Genomic DNA, 24,979 nt, shown 5'->3' with positions numbered 1-24,979 from the left:
CAGTCTAAAATGCAAACAAGATTAATCTTTTGTCATCCAAGCAATTGTTACTGCAGCTCAAGCAGTTTTCCTTTGTTGAGGGCTGCTGTGGCCTTTCTTATTTTGGCAAGATTAGATCTTGATACTCTTGTAAACCCACATAACCAGGGATGTTTTCCTGTAGGAAATATAATAATGGTCTACCTCGTCCACCTGCCAGGTTCAGTAAGGAAGTGAGATGTGTTGCCAGACATCTTGGGTGGTCGATTGATGGCAGGAGGGCAAAAAGTTAAAACCGAAGAAAAAATGTGTCTTTGCTCATTTACATCTATGGTGAAATTTGAATCGGTGCAGGTGTTTTGTTTTCACATATGAATAGCCTACTAATACCAATTGATGCAGTGAACAGGTACAGGTTTTGTTCACCATAAAGAGCTTCAACTCCCTCTAGTGGCCACTGCTGCTCTGACACCCTGCAACAATTTGATGTCATGATCGAATACCAGAACACCAGCAGATCAAGGCTTTGCATTAAAAGAAATGCTCTGGTATTTAGGGACTCAATATAAATATGTCTTCAGATCAAAACTAACGAATCACTACAGCATTACAATAAAACATATATTTTACTTTACAATGTATTATTGTACAGGGCATTTTTTGCTGGAAAAAATGTACAAAGCAGACCTTAAATATTCTAATTTCCATTCCAACTACTGACGGACAGGAAAAAAAGTCCCTTTCGAAGTGAAGCATTTTTTTTTTTAACAAACATCCAAAATTAGCAGTAACAAGCATTCCTACTCAGTTACAATGCATGCGAGTTATTCAAAAAAACACAACACCAGGGTCCAATTCAATACAAAGCTGATGTCAGTTTAGAGGAACAAGAAAACCAAAAAGATTTTTGAACAAATAAATAAAAAAGTGAGCTCTGAAATTCTGTACAAGACTTCTTAGAATATCAATGTACAAAACATCACTTAAAAACCTTTGTAGCTTAAATTGCTGTTACAAATACACTTCTTTAAGCAAGTTTTGTCATTAGCATACAATATTTGAACACTAATGCACAAACATGGTCACTTCTGTTTCTGAGGTCTGGTGGATGTGAAAACCAAAGAGTCAGCTGCAGGTAGAGGTTCTCAATTGTTTCATTAATTAGTGTTTTTATAAAACACATTCAGTGAGATGTTTGAATCCAGGCCTTTAAATGCTACAGTATTCTGTTTCCTCTAAACACAGTCCATACACATTTCTCCCTCCTCTTGGCACTCGACATACCAATTACACCAGACAAATGTTTTTCGAACACCCATTTCCAAAAAAATTCACATTTTAGAAATCTACCAGTGGCGATTAGTGAAAGTTACGATGCAGTTACTGTAAGGTCTTGCTTTTCCTGTACCAACACTTGAATTTGAGACTTTGGGCCTCATGCAAGAATCAATAGATTTCTTCTTTAGAAGCATGTACAAGTAACTTATTAGCACTTTAGGGGTGATTTTAGATTTTTCTGCCATACAAACTGGAATAAGTAGAAGGCGCAATTTTATACACTGACATGGGTGCGCTGATTATGCTAATAATCAAACCTCACAAACATACATCTCTGCATGAAAAGATGGTCCAAGTCAGGTTGAAAGGTGCAGATAAGAGTTTGCTGAATTTGACTTGGAATACATATGGATAAGCTTAGAGAAATAGTAGAAGTTTAGGACAAAAATGATAAAAATGTTCTTGCATGAGGCCAATAGTCTAGTTATAAGCTTCATCTTGTGGCTGTCTGGGTTAACTTACTATAATTTCTACACAACACACAGTGACTCTTTCTGCACTTCTCCAACACAAGCACCTAGAGACACCATACTGATGACAGTAATGCCCACAGGCATTGTAATGGCACTTTGACTTCTACTGCCCATACTGACTGACAAATGCTACTTTTTTACATAATGAGACCATCTGATTTTGTAATTTTTTTTTAATATGCAGCCCTTTCCTCCCATGGCTCAACCCTGGGAGATGATGATGATCCGACTGGGGACTTCGAATGCCAGATGTGAACACACATGGACTGAGGTCCATGTTGGATTTGGCGAAACACAAATCATCACAAACAAATTCATTAAATTTCAGGTCTTGGAAACTGGTCTTTTGTCACCTTATAGAAGAGTATCAAGACTGCACTTTCAAAATAAAGTGTTACTCGTTTTGTGTGTTTTTTTGTTGTTATTTTTTTTAAGTTCACGTGAAGCGTAACATCTTGAACCAGTGAGGCAGCATGTGGGCTTTCACCTCACTTCTGTCTCTAATCAGTTGTGAGGGTTCTTACTTTGATCTTGGGAAGACGGAGTTGAACTTTGGGGTGCTCGTTTTTACGTGTGCATGTGTGACAGGCTCCACTGAGGAGCTTCAGGTGCCTTTGCTGAAAGGCCCACTGTGCCTCTGGTTGTGGTGAGAGCAAAAACCGGAGTTGGCTGACTGATAGGCCGGGGATGCTGCACCACTCTCCCTCTCAGACTTTTGACAGGAAGGCAGTTCTTTTTGGCAGGGCTCCATGGTAACGGCCACGCCCACGCCACTCCGCCCTGATGTCATGTGCGTCACTTCAGACCAGGTGTCCTTCTCGGGGTCGTAACACTCCACGCTGTCCAGGAAAGTGTTGCCGTCGTAACCTCCTGTAAACGTGACATTGACATTTTGTTTGTTAAGATAAGCTAAGATAATAAGACTTTATTGTCCAATGGTTAAAAACATAGTGGAAATTTTAACTTTGACATCTTGACAGTTGTTGGTCACTTCAGTTACTCTCAGAGCTTTTTCATTTTACTAATTTTACTCCCAATCACATGTGCAATTTTGGTGGTTGGTATTAATAATTAAGAAAGTAATTGAGAAATTAATTAAGAGTCTTCAACACCAAATTCAGTACATAGTCTCCTCCACGTGATCAGTGTGTCAATGTAAAAACACAGTGTCTAATGGCACGGCCTTTGCCAGTGCAGGGGCATTAGAGAAGGAAAAGAATTACTTTCTTCAATAAATTAATAAACCAACTCACTGGCAACATCTCAAAAACAAAAGTAGATGAATAAGACTAGTCTCTGACTCTCAGTTTCCCATTACACTGCCACTCACCCAACACATAGATGCGTCCATGTAAAGCAGTGACTCCCAGAGCACTGCGCCGGTGCCTCATGGAGGCAGCAAAGCTCCATGTATCAGTTTCCACATCATAGCGCTCCACTGTGTTCAGCTGGTTGGTGCCATCGTAGCCCCCCATCACAAAGATGTGATTCCCCAGTGAGCACACACCTAAAGACAGACACAGGTGAAGGTGAAAGGCTAGTTTATTGTAGGTGGTACAGTACATTTCAGTTTATATAGTCAGTGAAAAAATCTTCAGGCCAGTTTGTAAATCTCCTACTTGATGCACGATGGTACAGTAAAAGATACATCTCTCTACTGTACCAGCATCTCCATTATGGTCATAATAAACACAGATAAGAAATTGTTCTAAACTATGTATGAAAATATCATCGAGCCAGTTCGTACAGTACATGTGATTAAAGCAAGTCCTGCTACTAAAACTGAGACATTCAGAGAGAGATTAATTCATTGCTTCATACTGAGCAGTCATAGTAAGATCTGGACAATGTACTGACATTATGGTTTCTTAAGTACTCTACGCAACCAGGGCCCCTTCCTGTCTCATTTAAATGTTTTTGATCTCCTCAACACAAATCCGAGAACCTGCTGGAGCAGACTTTACATATTTTGTTCAAAACCACTTATGAAACCTTGCACAGCCATTTCTGAATGGCCTTAATTTGCAAGTAGACACTTCTGTTTTTTTTTTCACAGGGATATAGCTTTCTGTTTCTTACTCACCAGCTCCAGAGCGGACAGTGTTCATGGGAGCCATGGTTCTCCACTCGTCCCTTTCTGGATTGTAGCACTCACAGGAGCTGAGCCGATTGGCCCCGTCGAACCCTCCCACAGCGTAAAGCAGGCGGTTGATGACTGCCACACCCACACCGATACGCCGTGTCAACATAGGGGCTACCAGATGCCACTGGTCCCTTTCTGGATCATACCTGCAGACAAGAAGCAACACAAACCCGTTTTAAAAAAAACCTTCTTCTTCTCCTGTATTTCTCAGTCAAGTAGTAGGATGAGTCAATATTGCAACAATGACAAGAGTTTTCACTCGAGTTTTATTCAACTCAGACTCTTGTTTTAACCCCCAGGTTGAGGCAGGTGAAGATTCACTTGAATGTGTGTGATTGTACCGCAGTGAGTCAGTCCATGAGCATCCAGACAGGTCTGGCATGTTCCTTTTTAAGTCATTGTGGTTTGCCTGGTTAATATGTGGTATTTGTCACTGCTCTGCCTGAGTCATCTGAGGGCTGAAGGCAGACTTGGGGTAAATTTTCAACCATGAATTAGGTTAATTTACATAACTCTCTGTTTCATAGACAACCTGACAGGTTAAAGATCGTGTCACCGATCTCTGTCTGGATTTGAGTCATTCCAACACTGCGGGGAAAATATGTCAGATACTTGTTGGTGGTGCATGTTGATAGGCTGTGTGCTTAACAACACCCAGCCTCTCGTTCTTCACTAAAACTGACGTTGCAGGTTCATTGGCGGGGTCGACTGTTGTGCCAGTTCTATTTTTAGCCAGTGCATCGTTTACTGGTTTTTCTTAAACAAAACATTTTTTCCAGCAGATTAAAACTTCCTCATTGGAACTTGTGTGAATTAAAAATAGTTAAAGGGAAGTAAACCAAATTGTCCTCCAGGAAGTGATTGATACAATAAGAAAAACAACACAAACATAGGCACATTGACTGTAGGGCTGGGCGATATGAGAAAAAATCCTATGACAATAATTTTTTTCATATCAGTCGATATCGATATATATCACGATAGGACTCAAGTCACTGTTTTTGTGAAGCCTAAATGTTCCATCATACTCACAAGTGAGATTTGAAGATATCAGAAGGTTATTTCTGATTTAAATATTTATTTTTCGTCAAAAATTGAACATTTCAGATGTAATGATTAACATATAAAAGCAATGAGTAGCCTAATAACAGTTTCAGATAAATAAAACTGGTATTATATACAGTTAGTTTCAACCAAATAATTTGATTGGACAAGAGACATACATGAGTGCTGATATACAGTACAACAGCACTGGGTCTTTTTACAGACATTATCACTCCGCTGTTCAGGCGTTCTTTAACATTACATCAGACAGGAGTTAGGTCAGACCGGAGCCAGGCTCCCCATACAGGAGCTGCCCCATCTCTCTGCTGCTGCTACAGTTAGAAACGGATGTGAAAATTAAAACCCGGACCTGACGTGGCCCGTCTAATTAGCGATCATTCTCAGCCTAAACCCGGCTGAAAAAGAAATAGGAAGAGAAATCGCCGCGGTTAGCGTTTGCTTCGCAAGTGGCCAGTGTTTAGGTCGGCACAGCTGAACAGTGTCGCTCTGGTGTCAGCAGCAGCAGCAGCAGCAGCAGCAGCAGCAGCAGCAGCAGCAGCAGCAGCAGCAGAGCGGCCACGCCGTGACTGCGCTCCCTTTGATGTGTGACGGCGAGCCGCTCCGACTGCCTGCTGTCTCCGTGGTTAAAGTTTAGGGTTGTTTACACCTACTGTATTAGAGTTCAATCAATCTGGGTTAATGTAAACATAGTGTACCACGTCTTTTCGCGGTCACTCGTTCTCCTCCATTTTTTCTTTCGAGGCAACACTCATTCTCTCTCTCTTTTTTACTGGCGATGCCCCGCTGCTGACGCCAGGCTGCAGCAGTCCAAACATTACCACGTGTTGTTGTGCTGTGTACAGTCTTCCTGTGCTGTGTCAATCTAACCTGGTTGGCTCAGCCAGTGGTTCAGCGCGGCGCAACTCTCGTTTTCATTGGCTGTTTCAAAACATGAATGAATGAAACCTATCGACTTTCTATCGACCACGTTTCATATTGCTATTGAGTAAAGTTATATCGCGATATATATCGTTATCGTTTTATCGCCCAGCCCTAATTGACTGACTATCTTCAAAAGAACGTGGCACAGACTGAAACCCACTGTAAGAAGATATGGCTGTTGCTAGTTGAAAGAGTATTTTTCACCATCAACCTGAAATATGAATGAAATACCCCCACTTACTTACCTTTCAACACTATTATGATGAATGCAGCCGTGTGATCCACCCACTGCATATATCATGCCATCGATGACACCAACTCCGATTCGGTTCCTAGGAACGCTCATGGGTGCACACGGCACCCAGCAGTTGTTCATGGGATTGTAGCAGTCCAATGCATTTGAGTCCATGTTGCCATCGGGCGCGTTGTTTCTTCCACCGACAGCGTAGAAAAGCCCGCTGATCACACAGGCTGCCAGGCCGCTGCGCGGCACCTGCAGGTCAGCCAGCCGCAGCCAGCCTCCTGTGCAGGGATTGTAGGCCTCCAGGTAGCTCAGAGACTGGCGGAAATAACCCCCCGCTGTGTAGATGAGCTGTGGCACCTTGGGAGTTCGGCAAGATATGACTTTGGTGGGCTTGTGGAGGGTGAGGTCCTGGAAGATCTGGGCCAGGTAGTCTTTACACTGGGGATCCCAGTCCAGAGACTGGAGCTGGGCCTGCAGGAAGTTGGGGGTGAGGGAATGGCAGCGGACAGCCTGGAGTAAGGCCTGGACGTACGGTCGCCGGTTCTCCCGGTCGTAGCGCACCCAGGCCACACACGCCTGGAAGACTTCAGACTCGCAGCGCACATTCAGCTCATCGCGGCTGATGAGGGTGACCAGCTGACAGTGAGACAGGTTGAAGAACTCCTCCTGAGTCGCCACCTGATGACAGGAGTAGGAAGAAAAATCTTTAAACAGCGTACTTAGAACGCACAAGGTGAGGTCTGGTCAGTTAAATGTTAAAGGTGTCTGTCTGTCATGAAAATACCTGGTGTTGGGTAATACAAAAGAGGTATTCAAACAAATATGTTGAAGGAAGGATCAGGGATACAACAAGCCAAAATTATTTTTAGTATCAGTTAATCGCACCATAATTTTCCACATGACTGATTGTTTGTTTTGACAGTGGTGGAAAAACACCCATCACTGTCTATTCAAGACCAAGAGCACGTCTATTCAGATTTATGTATTGATATTCACTTTACTAGAACACTGGATATAGAAAAGCAGCAAACCATCACTGTAGCTAGAACCAGAAAACTGCACAAGTTTTATTGTGCCCCTTCATGTTCGACTAAGAGATGAATAGACTGATCATTTCAAAAGCAGAACAACAAGTGCATTAAGTTTAAGACAGCTTCCAACTCATTCAGCCACTAGCTCAATAAATCCCACTTCTCTGTCACATGCTGGTCAAACACAGAGACAGTTTCATTCCATTTCTTTATATCAAAAGACATGAAACAGACCAGCTGATATTATGCAACTCATCTTTCAGAGTCCTGTCTAACCAGCTCCTGTCCTGCCTGGCCTATCAGGGATCCATAAAAGTTTTTGTTTCCACGTACACACACACACACACACACACACACACACACACACACACACACACACGTACACACAAACACACACACACACACACAACCTCGTCATGACTCACAGCTTGTGTTCGTGACAATCAATGTGAGCAGGTCTAAAGAGAAAGAAAAAGCCAGGCAGCAAAAAACCGCAGCGGAACAAGTGAAACAGCTCTTACTTTACACACAAATCCCCTGGTACAAATTGTAGCTTACTAGAAACCGTGAAACGTGGTGGTGTCATTTTCATGTTATGAGCTGTGGCAGGTACATTTATAATGTATTACAAGCAGTAAAATCTGATCAATTATTTTATGTTACATCACATTACTTAAGCTGCTGCTCTAACATTTTAAATGAGCATGTCATAGCCCTCAAATTATGTTTTTTCCCCTTGACTGGCCAGAACAAAAATGCAACCAAAACTGATCAATCACTTAATAGTGCCAAAAAAATTCAAGGACAACTCATCTGCTGTTAAAAAGGTAATTACACAGATTAATCGTGCAGCTCTTACTTTCATGTGCACCTGGCAGAGCTTGACTGATACCAGGCCTCGTCATATCTACAGTATATAATCAAATCAAAACATATACTTGAAATAAAGTGATGTTCACCTGGCTGAAGTTCATGTAGATGTACTCTCTGGCCTTCTGGTGGAGCTCTGTGCAGCCGATCTGCTCAGCAAAGCTGGCGATGCCGATGGCGTTGCTGGGGTCGAGCTGCTGGACCAAGAAGTCGCAGCAGGCCTTCACCACGCTGTCTATCTGGTACATGACGGCGCCGTTCATCACGTGGATCACACACTTCTCGCCCACAGAGATGCTGGCTGTGTAGGCAAACTCTATCAGCCTGTCCATAACCTGGGCGGATGAAGGGGACGAAGGATGATAGGAGGAAGGTGATGACAGAGAACAGGGAGGAGAGAAAGTTACAGGGAGTGAAAAGGAGGAGAATAATAATGTTTTATCAACTGCTTATTCATTTCTCCTTGGAAAGAACAGACAGATTGGCATCTTATAAGCCAACACGTGGTAGATAGGGTGTCCATGTGTGTGCGTGTGTGAGCTTAGTAAACACCCATGTTAAGTAAAAGAGGTCAAACTAAGTGCAATCCACCAAATCTTTTTGCTGTCTGCAAGATTAAAAGTGTTTTGTGTAAACCACACACCAAATCAGCACCAAAGTTAGAACAACAGAAGTTGTTGTTACGATGATGCTGAATTAATTTAAACATATAGTTTATGCTAGAAGAATAAAAAATACCATTTTGTGCTAAAAGCTGTAAAGTGGAAATAGTGTAGATACAAACTAAATACTTTGATAACTTAAAATTAATGACAATTTATTGGCATCATGCTACACATAACACCTTTAAGACAGCTGTAGCATAATGAACATAAAGTTTGGTTTGTGTTATTTGAACAGTCAAGAAAAGAAGCCATGATCCGCCTCACCCTGGGGTGAATTCCCTCGATGGGCACCAACTCCATGCCGCACTCCTTCAGCCCGTTGGTGAACATGGCCCTGAAGACCGGCGAGGAGGAGGCCAGCACCACCTTGTGAGCCACAAAGTCCACGGCCTCCAGGTCTTTGTAGCGCACGCGGAGGGTGACGTCGCACAGCTGGCGCTCCAGACGCAGCTCGTTCATGATGGCGAAGGCGGCCGCCGTGTGGCTCTCTAGCGTGTAGCTGAAGACGCGGTGGCCGTTGCGCGTGGACGGAGTCACCAGCGCTTTGCATTCTGTCAGGCACTCTGTCATTTCCTACCCGTTCTCCTCCTCCTTACTCTCGTTCTCAAGAACAGCAGACACTGTTACGGGGCATCCTTGCACCACACGCAGGCATGGGTAAAATAAAAAGAGTGGCTCCTGCGCCTGGTTTTTGTCTTGTGTGGAAGAGTTCACGTGTAAATCTTTATTTATGTGGACATGAGGAGTTCCTTGCTCTGCTCAATGCTCCAGTCCAGGCGTGCTGCTCATTACGGCATAACTAGAGACTCCCATGTGCGCTGCCAGTCGGAGCTGGGTGCACTGTAACATGTGAACGCTCCAACATAATCAAAGTGTCTTTGCCTTCAGGAGTCCTCTGGGTTTTGTCTAAAGGGTTGTTCTGCAGAACCGACTGGGAGAATAATGGGCGTGGAATATTTCTTTGACAGTAACAAGTGCAAGAAGACTGAAAGGAATCTCGGCTCAACTATTTGTGTTAACAGACGTGCTTCTCCTTCCACTTCCACGTTCAATCAGTCTGCCAATACAGTCTTTCACAATGTGTGTCTCTTCTCTAGGGAATCATCTTTTTTTCAGGTTTTTGTGACCAAATTTAGTTAAAGTGCTCAGATAAAGCTATTCATCAGATTAAAAAATACACATATTTGAAGAGGAATATTTACAAGATTCACAACTGGGGCAGGTGTGTCCTGCATATTGATTTCTCTAGAGAGGAAAATAAAAAGTCTGATTTACATCTTCATTTTAGAGAGGTAATAATTAAATCTGCCTTCAGAGTGCTTCGCTTCTGCTGAGAGCTGCAAAGTCAGAAACTGTAGATGAGGCAGCGGAAGTGTTGTCGACTAAGAGGGGGAAAAAAAGTCGCTCAAGTGCCAAAAGTGTCATCAGGGTAACATGGAGTCCTTGGGAATGAGAAGGGTGTTCAGTGGCTTTCTCCGGAGACGTCTTCCTTGAGGTTTCCCAGCTAAGGAATTTGTTTGCACTGCTGTGTTTACTAGGAAGCTGTTGGCTCAGCTGACAACTGTGGGGGGGGGGGAGAGGGAGAGAGACAGAAAGACAGTGAGTTTCTATGTTTATATATAGATTATACATGCAGTTTATAAATCCTGTCACTATTTAAATCTGTGTACATAACTACTAAATGTTGGCAAATACACTGTCGCGTGCAACAAGTGGCTCAGCAGCAGCACCGGTCGCTCTCCATCAGCTTACTCAACAAAAGTTTACACACTGTGTTCTGGCTTATGTCATGCTTTTCACACACCCATGGTTTATTCTTCCTGGTGCAGTTCACCAGGGTCAAGGTTTCCTCCCCGTCATGATGACAGCTGAAAAACCTCGCTCCCCTCACCGCTGATCGACAGGTGTCTCTGATAACAAGATGAGTCAAGTGCATTTTTCTCAACATGTGAGAGGAAGCTAAGAAGTAAAAAAACAAAAAAAAAACAAAGTAGTAGTAAAAAATAAAGTGACAAATTCAAGTGTAAATGGAAACGAGTGTAGAAATAATAGGGAGGGAGTGATGTCCATTTTGAAGGACTGTGGGGGTGACTCAAATTAGACTTGAATTTAGCTGGCCGGCGTGACTGAGTGAGTGGTTATACTCTGTCCTGTGACCAATCCAGCTGGGGGGGCTGGAGCGGAGGGGACGGTTTGCTCTCCTCCCACCTATACTCACTAACAACAGTCACACGCAACGGCAAACGGCATCTTTGAATTTGCATCACAGGTTATTTAAACCTGCAGTATATGATAAAGAGAAGAGTTGGGAAATTAATTAACACTTTTTATTAGTAATATATGTGAGCTCAGGTCCATGGAGAAGAACAAGCTGTGGGGAGTGGACGCCTCTCTTTCCTGATGGTCCAACTTCTTTTCACAATATAAAGTGCCTGTTACAGTAACTGTCTCCGATTGTCGGATGACTTATCGAGAAGAGTCAGAGTTACTCAGCAACAATGTCACTGTGTGCCTTCAGGGTTATATAATAAAACACCCATAAAGTAATCGTTAACCTGGAGAAGTGATAAGAGGACGCAGCGCTCGGAGCAGCAGAATGTATTGGTCTTGTTCCTTCTCCATCTCACATTAGGTTAGAGTACTCTTTAATCAGTGAGGATAGGGAGACTAAATATTTCTATATCTAAGCCTTTGTATTTGACTCAAAGATGGTGGCGTGTCAGTGGTCATCAGGGAGCTCCATGAACACAGTCAGCCTGCTGGCAGGTTGAGCCTACTGTAATATGAAACACTCCATGATTCAGATTTACTGCTGTGCTTTCCTCCCTCCAGGTTTCTGGGTAAAATAGTTTCACAGCAGAACAGATTGCTCAACTCGCTTGTTCTCAGACAGAAACTATTGCTGACAAACAGGCTTCTGCAGCATGTCTCTGCAGTTGTTACGCTACAGATGCCAACTTCGGTAATGTCTCTGATACCATCTAAAATACAGAGTATCAACAAATACTCACAGTCTGATAACGTGCCATTTTATTTTGAAACTATATATTTTGACCCCCGATCCAAAACAGTAGTTGCCAGGAGCAGCGCAGCATAACTTCCTGTGTAAGTTACTGCTTTCTGGTAGAGAAATATCTATTTCCTAACCCTAGTGTTATCTCAATAGTAATCACATCACATCCATACAGGGCAAGTAGTGTGCAGCTGTTGAAATTGATACAATTAATAAAACGCCAGTGTAAACAGGTGCGTTTTTAGCTGTTTTTTTAGGAGTAAGCAGCTCTAATTCCAAAGCCTTGGGGCCACTGATTGAAAAGCCCCATCACCCTTGGTTATAAGCCTTGTGGGGGACAGCAAGGAGGCCTTGGTTTGAGGAGCGGAGTGGTCTAGATGTGGTGTGTGGGTTCAGAAGATCAGTAGTGTAGGTGGGGGCTAGTCCATGAATGGCCTGATAAGGTATAACCAGTTTAAAATGAATCCTAAAATCAACTGAGAGCCAGTGTAGAGAAAACAGAATAGGGGTGAGAAGCCTGGCGGCAGCATTCTGCATTAGGCTAATTGAAGACGGTCAGTGGAGGCAAAGGCGTGAATGATCATTTCCAGCTCAGATGTAGAAACCACAGTTCTGAGCTTAGTGATGTTTCAAAGGTGAAAAAAGCAGGTCCGGGATAGATGATTGATGCGTTTGTCAAAATTCATATGCTGATCAAAGATGATACCGAGATTCTTAAGGTTGGGGCGTACCAATGGTTTTAGGGAACCAATAAAATTGTTCACCTCGGAGACAACACTGTCAGCACCAATGATAAGGAGTTCCGATTTGTCGGTGTTAAGCTGTAGAAAGTTGCTAGCCATCTAGCTTTGGATTTCGGCCAAGCAATCACATAAAACATTAAGATTGTGATTACAGCTGGGGTCGAGAGACAGATATAGCTGGATATCATCAGCATAACAGTGGTATGATATCCCTTTGTACTTAGAAATTATTTTGCCTAGTGGGAGCAGGTAGAGGGCAAAAAGGATTGGACCCAAGACCGATCCCTGAGGCACCCCACAAGATAGGGGCGCAGACTCTGTCTAAAAGGGCCTACGGACACAGAGAAGCTTCTTTCCGACAGGTATGAGATGAACCAATCAAGGGCTCGCCCAGAGATACCCACACAATCCCTAAGTCTATTGAGATTGGTTGAAATTGGCTCAGGATCGGCTGCTGTGTATGGCAATATAGAAAGGGGGAGGGGGATACAATGATGCTAATGGAGGAATTTCGTGCAGTCATACGGGAGGGAATAGGTACAGGACTAACAACGTTATTTATTGTGTTAAAGAGGAAATTTGAGTTATGTCTGCTAGAGGAGATGAGAAATAAATAATGTTCTATGGTGTTGGATGAGTGCTCTCTGTCAATACACAATTTCATGTATCACATCATCCAGCAATAAAAAAAAGTGTCAAAACATCTCTGCTATACAATAATTGCATGCAATAAAAATACAGTAAGGAGACATGTTCTTTTTATTGCCAAGTTGAACAAACAGGTAGTTAGAGTTTATACTACCCTAAAAAGGAGGATATGAAACTTTTGGCCTACAAATTAGAGCTAAAATTATGACCTCGTTTTCGATCAACAGATAATTCATCTATCATGATTGTCTGAATAAGTTTGTGTTTCTGGTATGATAGCTATGTGTCTTTCTTTTGGCTACATCACTTTAAGATCCAGTAAATGGCGACTTGTCATCCTTCACAAACATTTACAACTACTTGTGTCAATAACTTTCATTATCAGTGTATCGGTCAAATACTTCCTCAAACTTCCTAAATCCAACAGCCCCGAAATTCAGTTTAATGCTTTATTACAGCAATGTTGACAAGCATCATAGAGAAAAGCAACAAATCTTCACACACAACCACACATACACATCAAAGATCCGAGAGATTTTGCTTGGAAAATTACTCCAAAAACGTATGCAGTAAAGTTGGTGCTTACTTAACTGACTAACTAAACTGGTCAATAATAGTGAAACAGATGAATCAATAATGAAACTAATTCTCATTTGCAGGCAGCCCTACACGAAACGAAGCTAGGCTGAACTGTAGAGATCCCTCCCTCACATCACATAATGAGACTGACACGACTATTCCTCAGGACTGGAGGACTCTGGTAAAACCTCCACAGACCCCTGTTTGAGCCCGCACCTCAGTTTGGGAACCACGGCCCAGGCCTGCGAGCCCTGGATGCCATTCAGCAGGGATTGCACAATAACTGGAGTGACGGACTGAAACTATAAAGTTGATAAGAGTTTACACCTCACAAGAGACATTATACGCAGCAGCCTAGATGATTTTTTTTTAAAAAGCTGCAAAACATAAAACGAGGACCAGGACTGGAGTTAAAAACAATCAGTGTTTAACGTGTTTCATGTGCATTGTGGTGCAAAAAGAGCTTTTCCTCGGTGACTCATCCTGAACTCTTCACCGAGCAAACAGTGGAACTGGATGTACCAAAACATGACCCAGAAGGGAAGCCAGTCCTTACATAAACCCAGGTGGAGTTAGATTTCCGCGCCATCTACCCAACATGAAGAGTCTTCACACAAAGCCACCCGGGTCCACTCACTACTTTGGACCATTTCTGAGCTTGTTTGGATCAGAAACAACCTCAGAGCGCTGGCATGCAACGACAAATAAGAGGGTTTACGCAGGTGAAGCAGGCTCTGTTAAACCCGCTCTGTTTTGGTTTGCGACAGTTGTGAACTCGATGTGCTCATGACAAAGCAGCAGAGGCGGCACAAATAACAAGTTAAACGTTTCGGAAACAAGAGGCTGACAGCGAAACAGGCTCCTAATAATAGACAGCAACGTAGAGGCTGTGAGCCGAGCCGAGCCGAGCTCAAAAATGCTAACAAAGCTATCACCGAAAAATATTCCTCCTGTTAGCTGCTCCCCCTTTTAAACCTCAACACAACCCAGCGTGTATTCACCATTTCTGGCTGCTTAAATGTGTAAGTAAAGACACTCACGTAGTCTAGTTCAAATCCTCCATCGCGGTCTGCCGACTGCCGAGCTGTGCGCCACATAGGAAAGAGGAGGGGGGAGAAAGCTGTAACTCACCGTGACTAAGCATTGTACCGGCCTCTTCTCGCTTTCACAATAAGAGTCCGACTCCGCGGCGCTGGACCCGCCTCCATGAAGAGTAACGGCGGTGACATAGGTCCGAGGGAGCGGGGCTTTTATTGAGAAGGAACTCTCACAACGAAGGAAAAACAAGGCCGATAGTTGGCACAGCGCCACAAACTGTAGCTTTAACATCAATCAAAAAAAATCTGGACAAATTAAACAAATACCACCAACTTGATAAACGTGTAAAAATGTGCCTGCTATACTACTGCTGCGATACACGTTCAATGTCGTCACGTTAAGTAAAGGTTCATCTCAGCCGATGCAAGGATACATTCAGTTACATCACCTTAATGCATGTGAACAAATTTTGAAATGTCAGTAGGTAGTAGGTATACTTTTGCTTAATGATAATATATTGGCGATCAAATGTCCCCTGGTAGTCAGACTGCTTCCTCATTTGTTGTGCAGCTCACCTTGTTTGTTAGGCTTCCTCCCCCTGAACTCCCCTTTGTTTGTGAATGGCTCCATCATCAGTATGCAGCTTCAGAGAAATCTGTTCCGCTCAGATGCTGACACACCAGTAAGTTTTCTCTGTTCTTGCAAAAAAAAAAAAACGTAATTCAGGTCAATACGACACGGTTTATCCTCTACTCTGTTTAATAACCGCAAGATGGCACCAAAGCCTAACTGTGACACTGCAAGACCCAGATGTGACGAGCTCAAAAGGCCTACTTGTTGTTACACGTTTGTGTGTTTGTTAACAGGATTGCAGAAAAATACAGAACCAATATGCTTGAATAGGGAAAGACAGTGATGAACCCATTAAATTTGGTCACCTATCATTCCCATATTTGATTTTTTTTGGTTGCTGTTTGACATTGGCCTTCCATTTGTCAAGTTAGATCAAGAAATTTTAGAAATCATGTGTTAGTAGGCCTAATTGTATAGTGAAAAAATATTTGAGCTTTTATAGGCTATGCAGGACGATTACAGTGTTCAGTTTATAATTAAAATGAGGGGGTGTACCTATTAAAGTGCCTGATCAGGTTTTTCCAGCCAAACTTCCTCCATTTCTGTCAGCTACACTTCCATTGGGCTGTCTATTGAACAATATGGAAATTGATTCGTCCCCCCCCCCCCCCGATTCAATTAGAAATAAAAATCTGTCAGAATGAGGTATGAAACCTGTGATTTATTTTTTCAAGATAACTTTTTAGATTATATTCAACTTTCTTGTCATTCAGCACTGTTGTAAACTATCATTGATGGAGAAGTTAGGGTCCTATAATTGCAGATGGCAGCACAACTTCCCCCTTGTTGTGCAGTCAGCTAGGCACACAGGTAAGACCAGGGTAATATATTTTTACTTTGACAACTCCAGTCATAAACTAAAAGCATGATAAGGTTTTTGGTTATGCTATAACAAAGTCCAGAGTTTTTCACTTAGGATTTTAAGAGAGGATCTCTGCAGATGATGATGAACTAGTGGCTGTGAGAGGAGGTTGAAATAGTTTGTTCTACATGCAGCTTTCCAATCCAAACGTGAAACTCATCTTTACACTGTTGTCTCTTTCCAGCTTTCTGTCCAAGATACTAAACTGATAAGCACAAGCAGCATACCCCTATCCTGACCTCAGAGTGGACAGTCCACAGTCTGGACCATACAGATCCTTCACATGGGAATCCCGGCGCAGGCAGTCTCAGCATCAGGTGTCTCAGACGGGAGGGCTTTGACTTCAGATGACATGTGACAGGCTGCAGTCCATCAATCTGCATAAAGAATAAAAGATGTAGATAGTAACATTTATCATCAATCAGATATGTTCTTATCTGAGGGTAGCCTATGTGACAGGATAAATCAGGTTTTAGTAATTGAATAATAGTCATTGTATGAAGCAATGAAATTGTAATGCAGTCCTTGGTGCAACCACAATAAAAGAGCATCTTAAATCATAATTTTGTGAAATTATACAACATGAATAAATGAATAAATAAATAAATAAGTAATTAATATAACAAGCCTATAAAACTAAGCAAACACAAATAGCTCACAAACATTCACTCTCTGTAATGTTTGTTTGTTTTCATTTCTGTGTGTGTTCATGGCTACAGCTTCTTCCTCTTTGTCTGCATCACCAGGAAGTGAGAACAGATCAGTCAGGGTCTGGGGCAGCTCTCCGCTCTGGCCTGTGGTCAATATGTGCTCCAGAAATGTGTCAGCGGTTGAACAGTAGATGCATGACGTGGAGGCTCCAGGACCTCTTGATGTGATGGCTCTAATTAACCTGCTTTTTTTGTTGTAGTTTTTTTTGCATGTTACTCAATATGTGACTTATGTTTGGAAACAAGTCAATCCGCTTCAAATGTCGGTGTGACCAAACTTTGACCATTCTGTGTATGATGTCATTTTGTATTTAGATCTCTCTGCTACTGTCACTTGGCAGAGTCTGGCTCTGTCCAGTCAAAATGGTGACCAACAAATAGGACCCCCCTCTGCAGCTGGAATCAGGTCAGCAAACCCACCACTGGTCTCTGCTGAACAACCAAACAACCGAGCTGTACACGGAGAGTGACATTGGTTAGACTAGGTGGTACTGATTACACTGGTAATATTAATAAAATAATAATCACAATTACAACTGATTCTCACTCACACATTAACAAGCATGACATCTTCTCACATGTTCACATTCCTGTTGTGTTGGAGTGTCTCAGATGTAGATAAAGAATTTGATCTGAGTTTAAACGTGTGTCTTAACAGTAATCCATAATCAGACTATGCACAGGTAAATGTCATAAAGAACTCCAGTTTTCTTTTTTGTATCTCCCAGTGGTGGCAGCTAACGTCTTGGATGACATCCTCATCCTCCATGGAGACTCAAGCTGCTGTAAATTTTGCTCTACAGATGTTTATATTTGTGTTTTCTGGTGCTAACAGCTGTTTGTTTTTCCTGCAGGGGCAGGGCTTTCTCTGCTTACTGCTTTGAAGGAAACCAGAGCAGAGAAGCTAGGCTCTGGCCTGCTGTCTGGCTGCCTGCTTAGACTTCATCAAAGAGCTGAACATCTCATATTGTAGAACTCAAAGCTGTGGTTTGGTTTTGTTCACTCAGATCCGTCCCTGTTCTCTTCTTGGCTTCTGGATCTGAAGCACTGACATGATCCTCGCTATCTCTCCAGGCTTACAGTAAGGTCATGCTCTTAAGAACAGGTCCTACTCTAACTGAATCACTGCATACAGCTATAATACTGAATCTGCTTTTTATTTTGTGGGCAGCAAAAAAATGTTTTCACATTTTTAAGTTTGTCTTTGTAAAACCTTTGGGGCAAAAATAATGGTTTTGGGCTAAACAAACAAAATTGAATCAAAACCACTGAGTTGTTTTTATTTCTCCACAGCAGACAGTTGGAGCCAGAGACATCGTTTTCAGGTTGTCTGTCTGTCCAGAAATCAACTCTCTCAAATGAACCTGGGATTGTGTGTGTGCGTGTGTGTGACGCGCGTGTGTGTTATTATTTTAGCTTAAACTTTATTTTACAAAGTTTCCTCTTCATTTATGAGTATCACATTCTGAATGATTTTATGATTGTATGTGATTGCATGAACCTTGATCATTGTCCACAACAACATGATCCACAAGGGAACAGGAGCTGATCCAACAAGCTGTGAAGCCTGACAGGACAGTGTCAGTGGTGCCTCTTTTCCTGTGCCGAACAGTAAAATCAAACACACCTTTTGATTCTGATGACTTTTCTCTTCCACTTGAAACACTGTGCTACAGCCAGGAGTCATAGTTGATTACTGATCCGATGCTGTGATTACATGTCTGTTCCCGCTGGCTAAATGAAATTGATGATGAAGCATCAACTGTCATGATAAATCTTTGATATGATATGACAAGCCTTGAATCATCCTTCACTTATGATTCCCCCGCGGTGACTCTGCCCTTTCTCTGTACTTACAGTCAGAGGAATTAATTGAGGTTCGCCTTGGGACATCCTATTGACATATTCTCCAACACAAGCCCAAGCTCTGTGTAGTGTAGAGCAAGGACCAGTATGCCTTGTACCTGTACATCTGTGCAAACCTGTGGGTGGGATTGGTGATCATGACAAATGACTTATGACCTCTACCTGTCCAGTTTGTGTGTGAGTTCAGCAGCAGGAAGGAAGCTGGAGGACAGGAACAATACCTTGGCCTGCTGACCTCTGTCAGCAGGCACAGTAGTGGTTGATGCAGCCAACATCTGGAGAAACATCTGCATACAAATCATATCAAAGGTGTCCCAGCGCCGTTTGGCACCACTTATTGTAGGTAAGTAACCTTTGGGTCACTGAAGGTTAAACCGTAAGTGAAACAACTATATAGTTTATCAGACTGCCTATTTGGTACCTCAAGACTTTGCTTTGAAGTGTCTTTGTGTGTCTTTGCATGCGATATGTTTCCTCTGAGATGTGTGAAAAGTGGGGTTAGCACACATACAGCAAAATACTTGCACAAGCTATTAATAACTGCCTAGCTACGCTTTGCTTATGTTTGGCATCAAAGGTGTTTGTTAATATTTTAGACAGGAAACAAAATAATGAAGCAGAATAAAATGTGTTTCACATTTCTTAGTCTTTCCATTTGGTGGTTATAGCCTAATAATCATGATCTAAAGCAGTGTTTCATAATTTTTTGAGCTAATATAAATAAAACCCACATGATATTTGTCTTGAACTAAACCCCACACAGAGACTAAAATGTCTCTTTAAACCATGGGTAATACAGAGAAATACACAAACCTTTGTTGAATTAACAGTCTGTTGAGTTTGTCCAGTGGACAGAAAGTACAGTTCCCTGTGAACTAACATTAAAGCCAGCTGCGAAAGTACATTCTCAATTTCAGCCATGACAAGCGTGGACAGCAGGTCAAAGTGAGGCAATGGCCAATTGTACCCACAGGTTGACAGAAAAAGGAAAAAGAAAAATGGAGTGTTCGATGTCTGGATAAAAGCAGCTTTGTGCAGAGCTGGAGTCGACCTCAGACATGCAGAGCTCGTAGAAGAACACTGTATGTAGGCCAATGCAATTACCAGATGTGAGACAAGGGGGTTGACTTCCTGTGCTGCTTCTTCAAGAACTGTTCTTCCATTCATGCAACCTCAGATACACATAAAGAAATATGCACAGATATGCATTCATGAATGCACCATTTCAGTGTGCACACAGTGAAAATAAACCAAACACTCTCTGGAATCATTAAAAAAACATTTTATTTCTTTTATCAAAAGAAAGAAAAAGTTTACTAGCCCTTTCTTGTTACAAAATAGATATAATTTACAACACAGACAATATAAAAAGTCTTCAGAAATACAAAAGTTCACTACAAGAATTACAGTACAGAAAAAGCAGAGTGCCTCATCCAACAATTAAGGTCTGGAAGACTATACTAAAAAGCATCTGTATAAAAAGACTGATGTCAAACTTATTTCATATAGCCTATAAGGAAAAAAGTCAGTACCTCAAACTATAACCAGACCTTTTCTGATAACATGATGAATAGTGAAGTGGAATACATGCTCTGTGATGAATCCGCCCTGATTCTGCATTATGTAGCTTATAGTAATTAAGTGCAGGCACATTCTTGTCCTTAAAAGTCCCAATACAGCAGGTTGATCAGGACAGTTGCATCTATTCCTTTTATTTTTCAAATTCACATATACAATCATAACATCATGTATTGGACTTATTCTGACAGGTGATTGCAGCTGATTTGGATTCATCCAGAGCACAGCATGTTGCCACAGTGAGAAAGCTTGTCACATCTGTCAGTTAATCACATCATATGATAACATTTTGATGTTTTCCTGCAGATGTCAGTCTGACATTTTAGAAGCACCAACCACAGTAACTGTCCGCTTGGCAGCGGGTAGGTTAACCATCTGTCATTTCATAACTTCCTATCCTCCCACAGCTGTGCCACAACTTTCCCCACTGATTTGTCTTCGTATGAACAGTTAAGAGGGAGTGCATTTGCTTTTCTTACTTATCATATCACATCCACAGATGCATGTAAGGGCAATGCATGATTCTATTTTATCAAATCTAGCACAGGACAGTGTGATAAGAAACTGCAAAAAGAGGAAACTTTTAATCACACTTAGACACCATTTACCCAACAGACCCTGGTGATCATGCTACACAATTAACACATTTTCAGTCAGTCTTTTACGGGTTTACAGAAACATCCCTCCAGGCTTCAACACAAGCTGCAGAAGCAGAGGAAATTGAAATCCAAGGCTGCGACTCCATTCATTATGATATTTCAGTGCAAATAAGTAAAGGTGAGTCATTGCATGCATTACACTCATCATCATCATCAAAAAGTGTATATTCTTGTTCACATTTGAATAGCATCGTCTTAATCTTTTCTTAATTGTGCCACAGACGGTATTGTGGTATTACTTTAACTGCCCCACTTCAAACTTGGCAGGGCAAGATGTTTGCCTAAAGATGACTTTCCTGTGCCTTCTTCTTCAAAGACAATAGACACGCACTGCATGTCTATCCCTGTTTAGTGGGAACCCCATTCATACATCTATGGATTCAAACAGTCAGTCTATGTCCTCATGACTTGAAGAGTTTGGGGTAGAGGGCTTTGATTGGAGATGGGGTGGTGACAGCATTCCCAGAAGAAACAGTTGTTTCCACTCCCCCGTCTAACTTCTGGGAGGCTACCTCAGTCTTACTGAAGCTGCACTCCAAAAATGGCATGCCGATCTTCTTTACTTGGCCATCTCTGGTCATCAGACATGGCCGACAGAGCAGCCTCAGAATGGCTCTCCTCATATCTTTACTGGTGAGAGTGTAGATGATGGGGTTGAGGAGGGAGTTGACCATGGCTACTCCCAGGAAGTAATCTGCTTTGTAGAGTAGGCTGCAGCTGCGGATTGGGCAGAAAAAATCCAGGAGGAGCAGGAGGAAGAGGGGCAGCCAACAGGCAATGAAGACGCCCAGCACAATGGTGACTGTCTTGAGGAGTGCGATGTACTTCTCCGACTTCCTCGCCAAGCCTTTCCGCATGCTGCCTGACAGGCACAGCCGCTGGCGCTGTGTGTTGGAGCGGACAATGCGGAAAACTCTGGCGTACAGCACCACGATGGCCAGGAGCACTGCACTGAACACTGATACACAGCACAGGATGTAGCTCTTGGCATAAAGCGGGAGCACTGTCGAACACTGGTCCAGTCTGTGGATGCAGTTCCACCCGAGAATTGGTAGAACCCCCAAAAAGCCTGCCAGGGCCCAACTTGCACCAATTAGTGCTAACATCCGTCCCCGCTTTGCTCCATGGTATGGCCTCATTGTCACCATAGTAACATGGCGTTCAATTGCAATGGCCAGCAGACTAATGATAGAGGCAGCCAGAGTGATGAAGACCCCCCCCTCCCTGAGGAACCACACCAGTGGTGTCAGTTTCAAAGTATTAGGTCCTGACATGATAATGTTGGCCATGTAGGTAATCCCTGCCAGCAGGTCAGATAGAGTCAGGTTACCCAGCAAGTAATACATGGGCAGGTGGAACTTCTTGTTCCTCCAAATAGCGAGGAGAACCACAGCGTTCTCCAGGACGATGAGGATACACACCACCAGGAATGCAATGCCCTCGGGTTTGAGTCCCTCACGGTAGCGGTCTTTCTGCAGCTTGCCTGTGTGGTTGTAATGTTCCACAATGACAGAGTTGTCCTGGTACTCCCAAAAGAACTGCAAGTACCCATGAGACAAGGGAGTAGGGGAGGTGGAGAAAAGGGGAGTAGAGGGTGTAGTCCCTGCATGAGTGGAACTTGAAGGCTCCATGCTTTTCGATGCTTTTCTTCTATTCTCTGCAGTCAATGTCTATAAAGTCATTCTTTCTTTTGATGCCTTTGGCAGTAAGAGCTGTGGAAAATTAGTCCAGGGACCAAAAGAAAAAAGCCTGAGCCCCTTCAACTCAAAGAGGGATTACATGAAGTTGATAGAGTGTAATCCAGCAGAATCCCTAGATGTTTTCCTTGTTGCCAGAGGGTGGTGCTCTTGAGCTCTGTTTGTCCTGGCTAGTGGGTCCAGACTCTGCAAAAAGACATGGAAATTCAGATGCTTAAAGATTCATTCAAAATCATCACACTCTCAAATGGCAATAACATATATGTTTTTAGAGAGTTCAGGACTAAATTAGATTAACAAAAATGACTACAGTTCACAGAAACGGGAAGCGAGGGCTAGTAATTGGTCATTGCTGAATATGAAACCATTTCCATTCTGCCCTGATTTAAACAGTTGAGTATCATGTTGCATGATAGGTTGGCAACAAATAGGTATACATTTGTTTGATTACATAAAATGTAAACCACTGGTGTGACCTGATGACATCCAACAGATGATAGATTCAGTCCTGCTGTTTGTATTTGTAGAGCACAATGTGATACTAAAGGCCAAACGGACAGAGGGATCACTGTAATGTCAAACAAACATTTAGCCTCTCCAGTTATGTTTAAGCGTATGTCAGTCAGCGTAAGGTTGTTAGACAAGAACCATCACAACATGTGCACTTAATTTGGCACACATGCAGCTGCTCTCCCCTCCAGCATCACTGTTCCACTCTCACCGTATAGACGAGGGGTGTTTGAAGTGCACCGCACATACAATACACTTTAAACCTCAAAAACTGAAACAGCACATCCAGGGTTTTTGGCATTTGCAAGCTGTACTCATAAATACACAGATGGCTGTGGTTGAATTGTTTTAGCTTACACTTTAATGTTGAAAACAATCAGGGGTGATTAGGGTTGCATTCCTCTGAGTCTCTGTCGTGTGAGGGAATGTTTTTCTCGCCTCTTGAGTCATATGTTAACATTTAACAAATGGTCTGGAGACCTGAACCTATTCAATCTGTTGCCAAGAATTTGGGAAATGAATGTAACTTGCCCGTGTTGGTACAGGCATCTGAGTGCAGAATGGTGAGAGATTCAGATTTGAGGGAAAAATGGATGGAGATTGTGACTGAGTGCTGATATTACAATATCAACTTATCCATGAAGAGATGTGATTAAAGTTTGTGAGAATACGCTATAATTACACCAATCAGTGTCTGAACTGAGAATTTTGCACAGATTTTGCAGCATAATTTTTAGATTCCCCGCACAACTCAGCAGCCTGTCTTTTCTACAGGTGTTAATGGTTTCATAAAGCAATTAGTAAACACAAAATACCACATTTTCTGAAACTCTAAAGACAATCAGTACTCTTCTTCAAACATTTTGTCTTAGATAGACACAGCACAGATTCAACTGTATGGAAAAATATCCGACACCATTACTAATGCCAATAAAAAAACACATCCTATCACATATTCCATCAGACATGGGAGTCACAAAATTACCTTGAAATTGTTTCGGCATTTCCCCTTATCGTGCGCTTCATCTGCTTTTCATTGAGGAGAATCCAAACAAGAGAACCAAGTGACTCAGTCAAACTGACGAGGCAGCGGGAGTAAAGTGAGACTTGAGTGAGCTGAAACATAAAGGGGGCTGGCCTCTCTCTCTCTCTCTCTCTCTCTCTCTCTCTCTCTCTCTCTCTCTCTCTGTCTCTCTCTCTCTCTCTCTCTCTCTCTCTCTCTCTCTCTGTCTCTCTCTCTCTCTCTCACTCATTCTCCCCACACTCCCACCCACCTATTTTGCATACATTAACAGACATGCACAAACAGATGCGGCAAAACCATTTCTGCAGGCTGTATGCTTAATATCTCTATCATTGCATCACAATGCTTGTCAGTGTAATCAGTCGCTCTATTACACAGCAACAACATTTCAAAGCTCAGACAATGGTTACTGATCTCTAAGCTACACTTAAACAAATAGGCTGAATCTTCATGATAATCATGAACATTTCTCTCTTCCTGGCCCAATGATAACATTACGAGAGCAAACAGTTGAGTTTGCTTGTCACAGGCTTCCTCAGACCCCCTCCAGCTCATGAGAACTAATTTTCAGGTGTTATGACTAGTTTCCAAACTGCTTAAAGGAATGAAAGGTTCTCAAAACTTTGCTGCCATTTCACTGGAAGAACCAGTTTTGAAAAGAAGTGGATCAGTATCAACTCCCCAATCTCA

At 42.5% G+C, this 24,979-nt stretch overlaps 2 protein-coding genes across 3 annotated transcripts; both read right to left on the bottom strand.

Moving 5' to 3' along the window:
- Positions 1–760: 760 nt before the first annotated feature.
- On the bottom strand, positions 761–15,507 carry keap1b (kelch-like ECH-associated protein 1b). Of its 2 annotated transcripts, none has more exons than XM_085775523.1 (7): positions 14,844–15,507; positions 8,994–10,290; positions 8,154–8,399; positions 6,165–6,841; positions 3,874–4,079; positions 3,121–3,297; positions 761–2,660 (listed from the first exon to the last, which is right to left on the bottom strand). In XM_085775523.1, the coding sequence occupies exons 2-7, from the start codon at positions 9,297–9,299 to the stop codon at positions 2,395–2,397; spliced, it is 1,878 nt and encodes a 625-aa protein (XP_085631649.1). In that variant the 5' UTR covers positions 9,300–10,290; positions 14,844–15,507; the 3' UTR covers positions 761–2,394. The 2 variants fall into 2 exon arrangements, with proteins under 2 accessions (XP_085631649.1, XP_085631642.1); XM_085775516.1 differs by lacking the exon at positions 14,844–15,507 and adding an exon at positions 14,753–14,802.
- A 5,117-nt stretch (positions 15,508–20,624) lies between these two features.
- Positions 20,625–24,366, bottom strand: s1pr5b (sphingosine-1-phosphate receptor 5b). Its single transcript, XM_085775503.1, has 2 exons — positions 24,251–24,366; positions 20,625–22,941 (listed from the first exon to the last, which is right to left on the bottom strand). The coding sequence occupies exon 2, from the start codon at positions 22,687–22,689 to the stop codon at positions 21,460–21,462; it is 1,230 nt and encodes a 409-aa protein (XP_085631629.1). The 5' UTR covers positions 22,690–22,941; positions 24,251–24,366; the 3' UTR covers positions 20,625–21,459.
- Between the last annotated feature and the right edge of the window lie 613 nt (positions 24,367–24,979).

The sequence above is a fragment of the Trachurus japonicus genome, chromosome 1, assembly GCF_045865225.1.
Source record: "Trachurus japonicus isolate A0001 chromosome 1, Traja_1.0".
Lineage (NCBI taxonomy): Eukaryota > Metazoa > Chordata > Actinopteri > Carangiformes > Carangidae > Trachurus > Trachurus japonicus.
The sequence above is the reverse complement of the archived record's forward strand: the minus strand, read 5'-3'. Positions and strand labels throughout refer to the sequence as shown.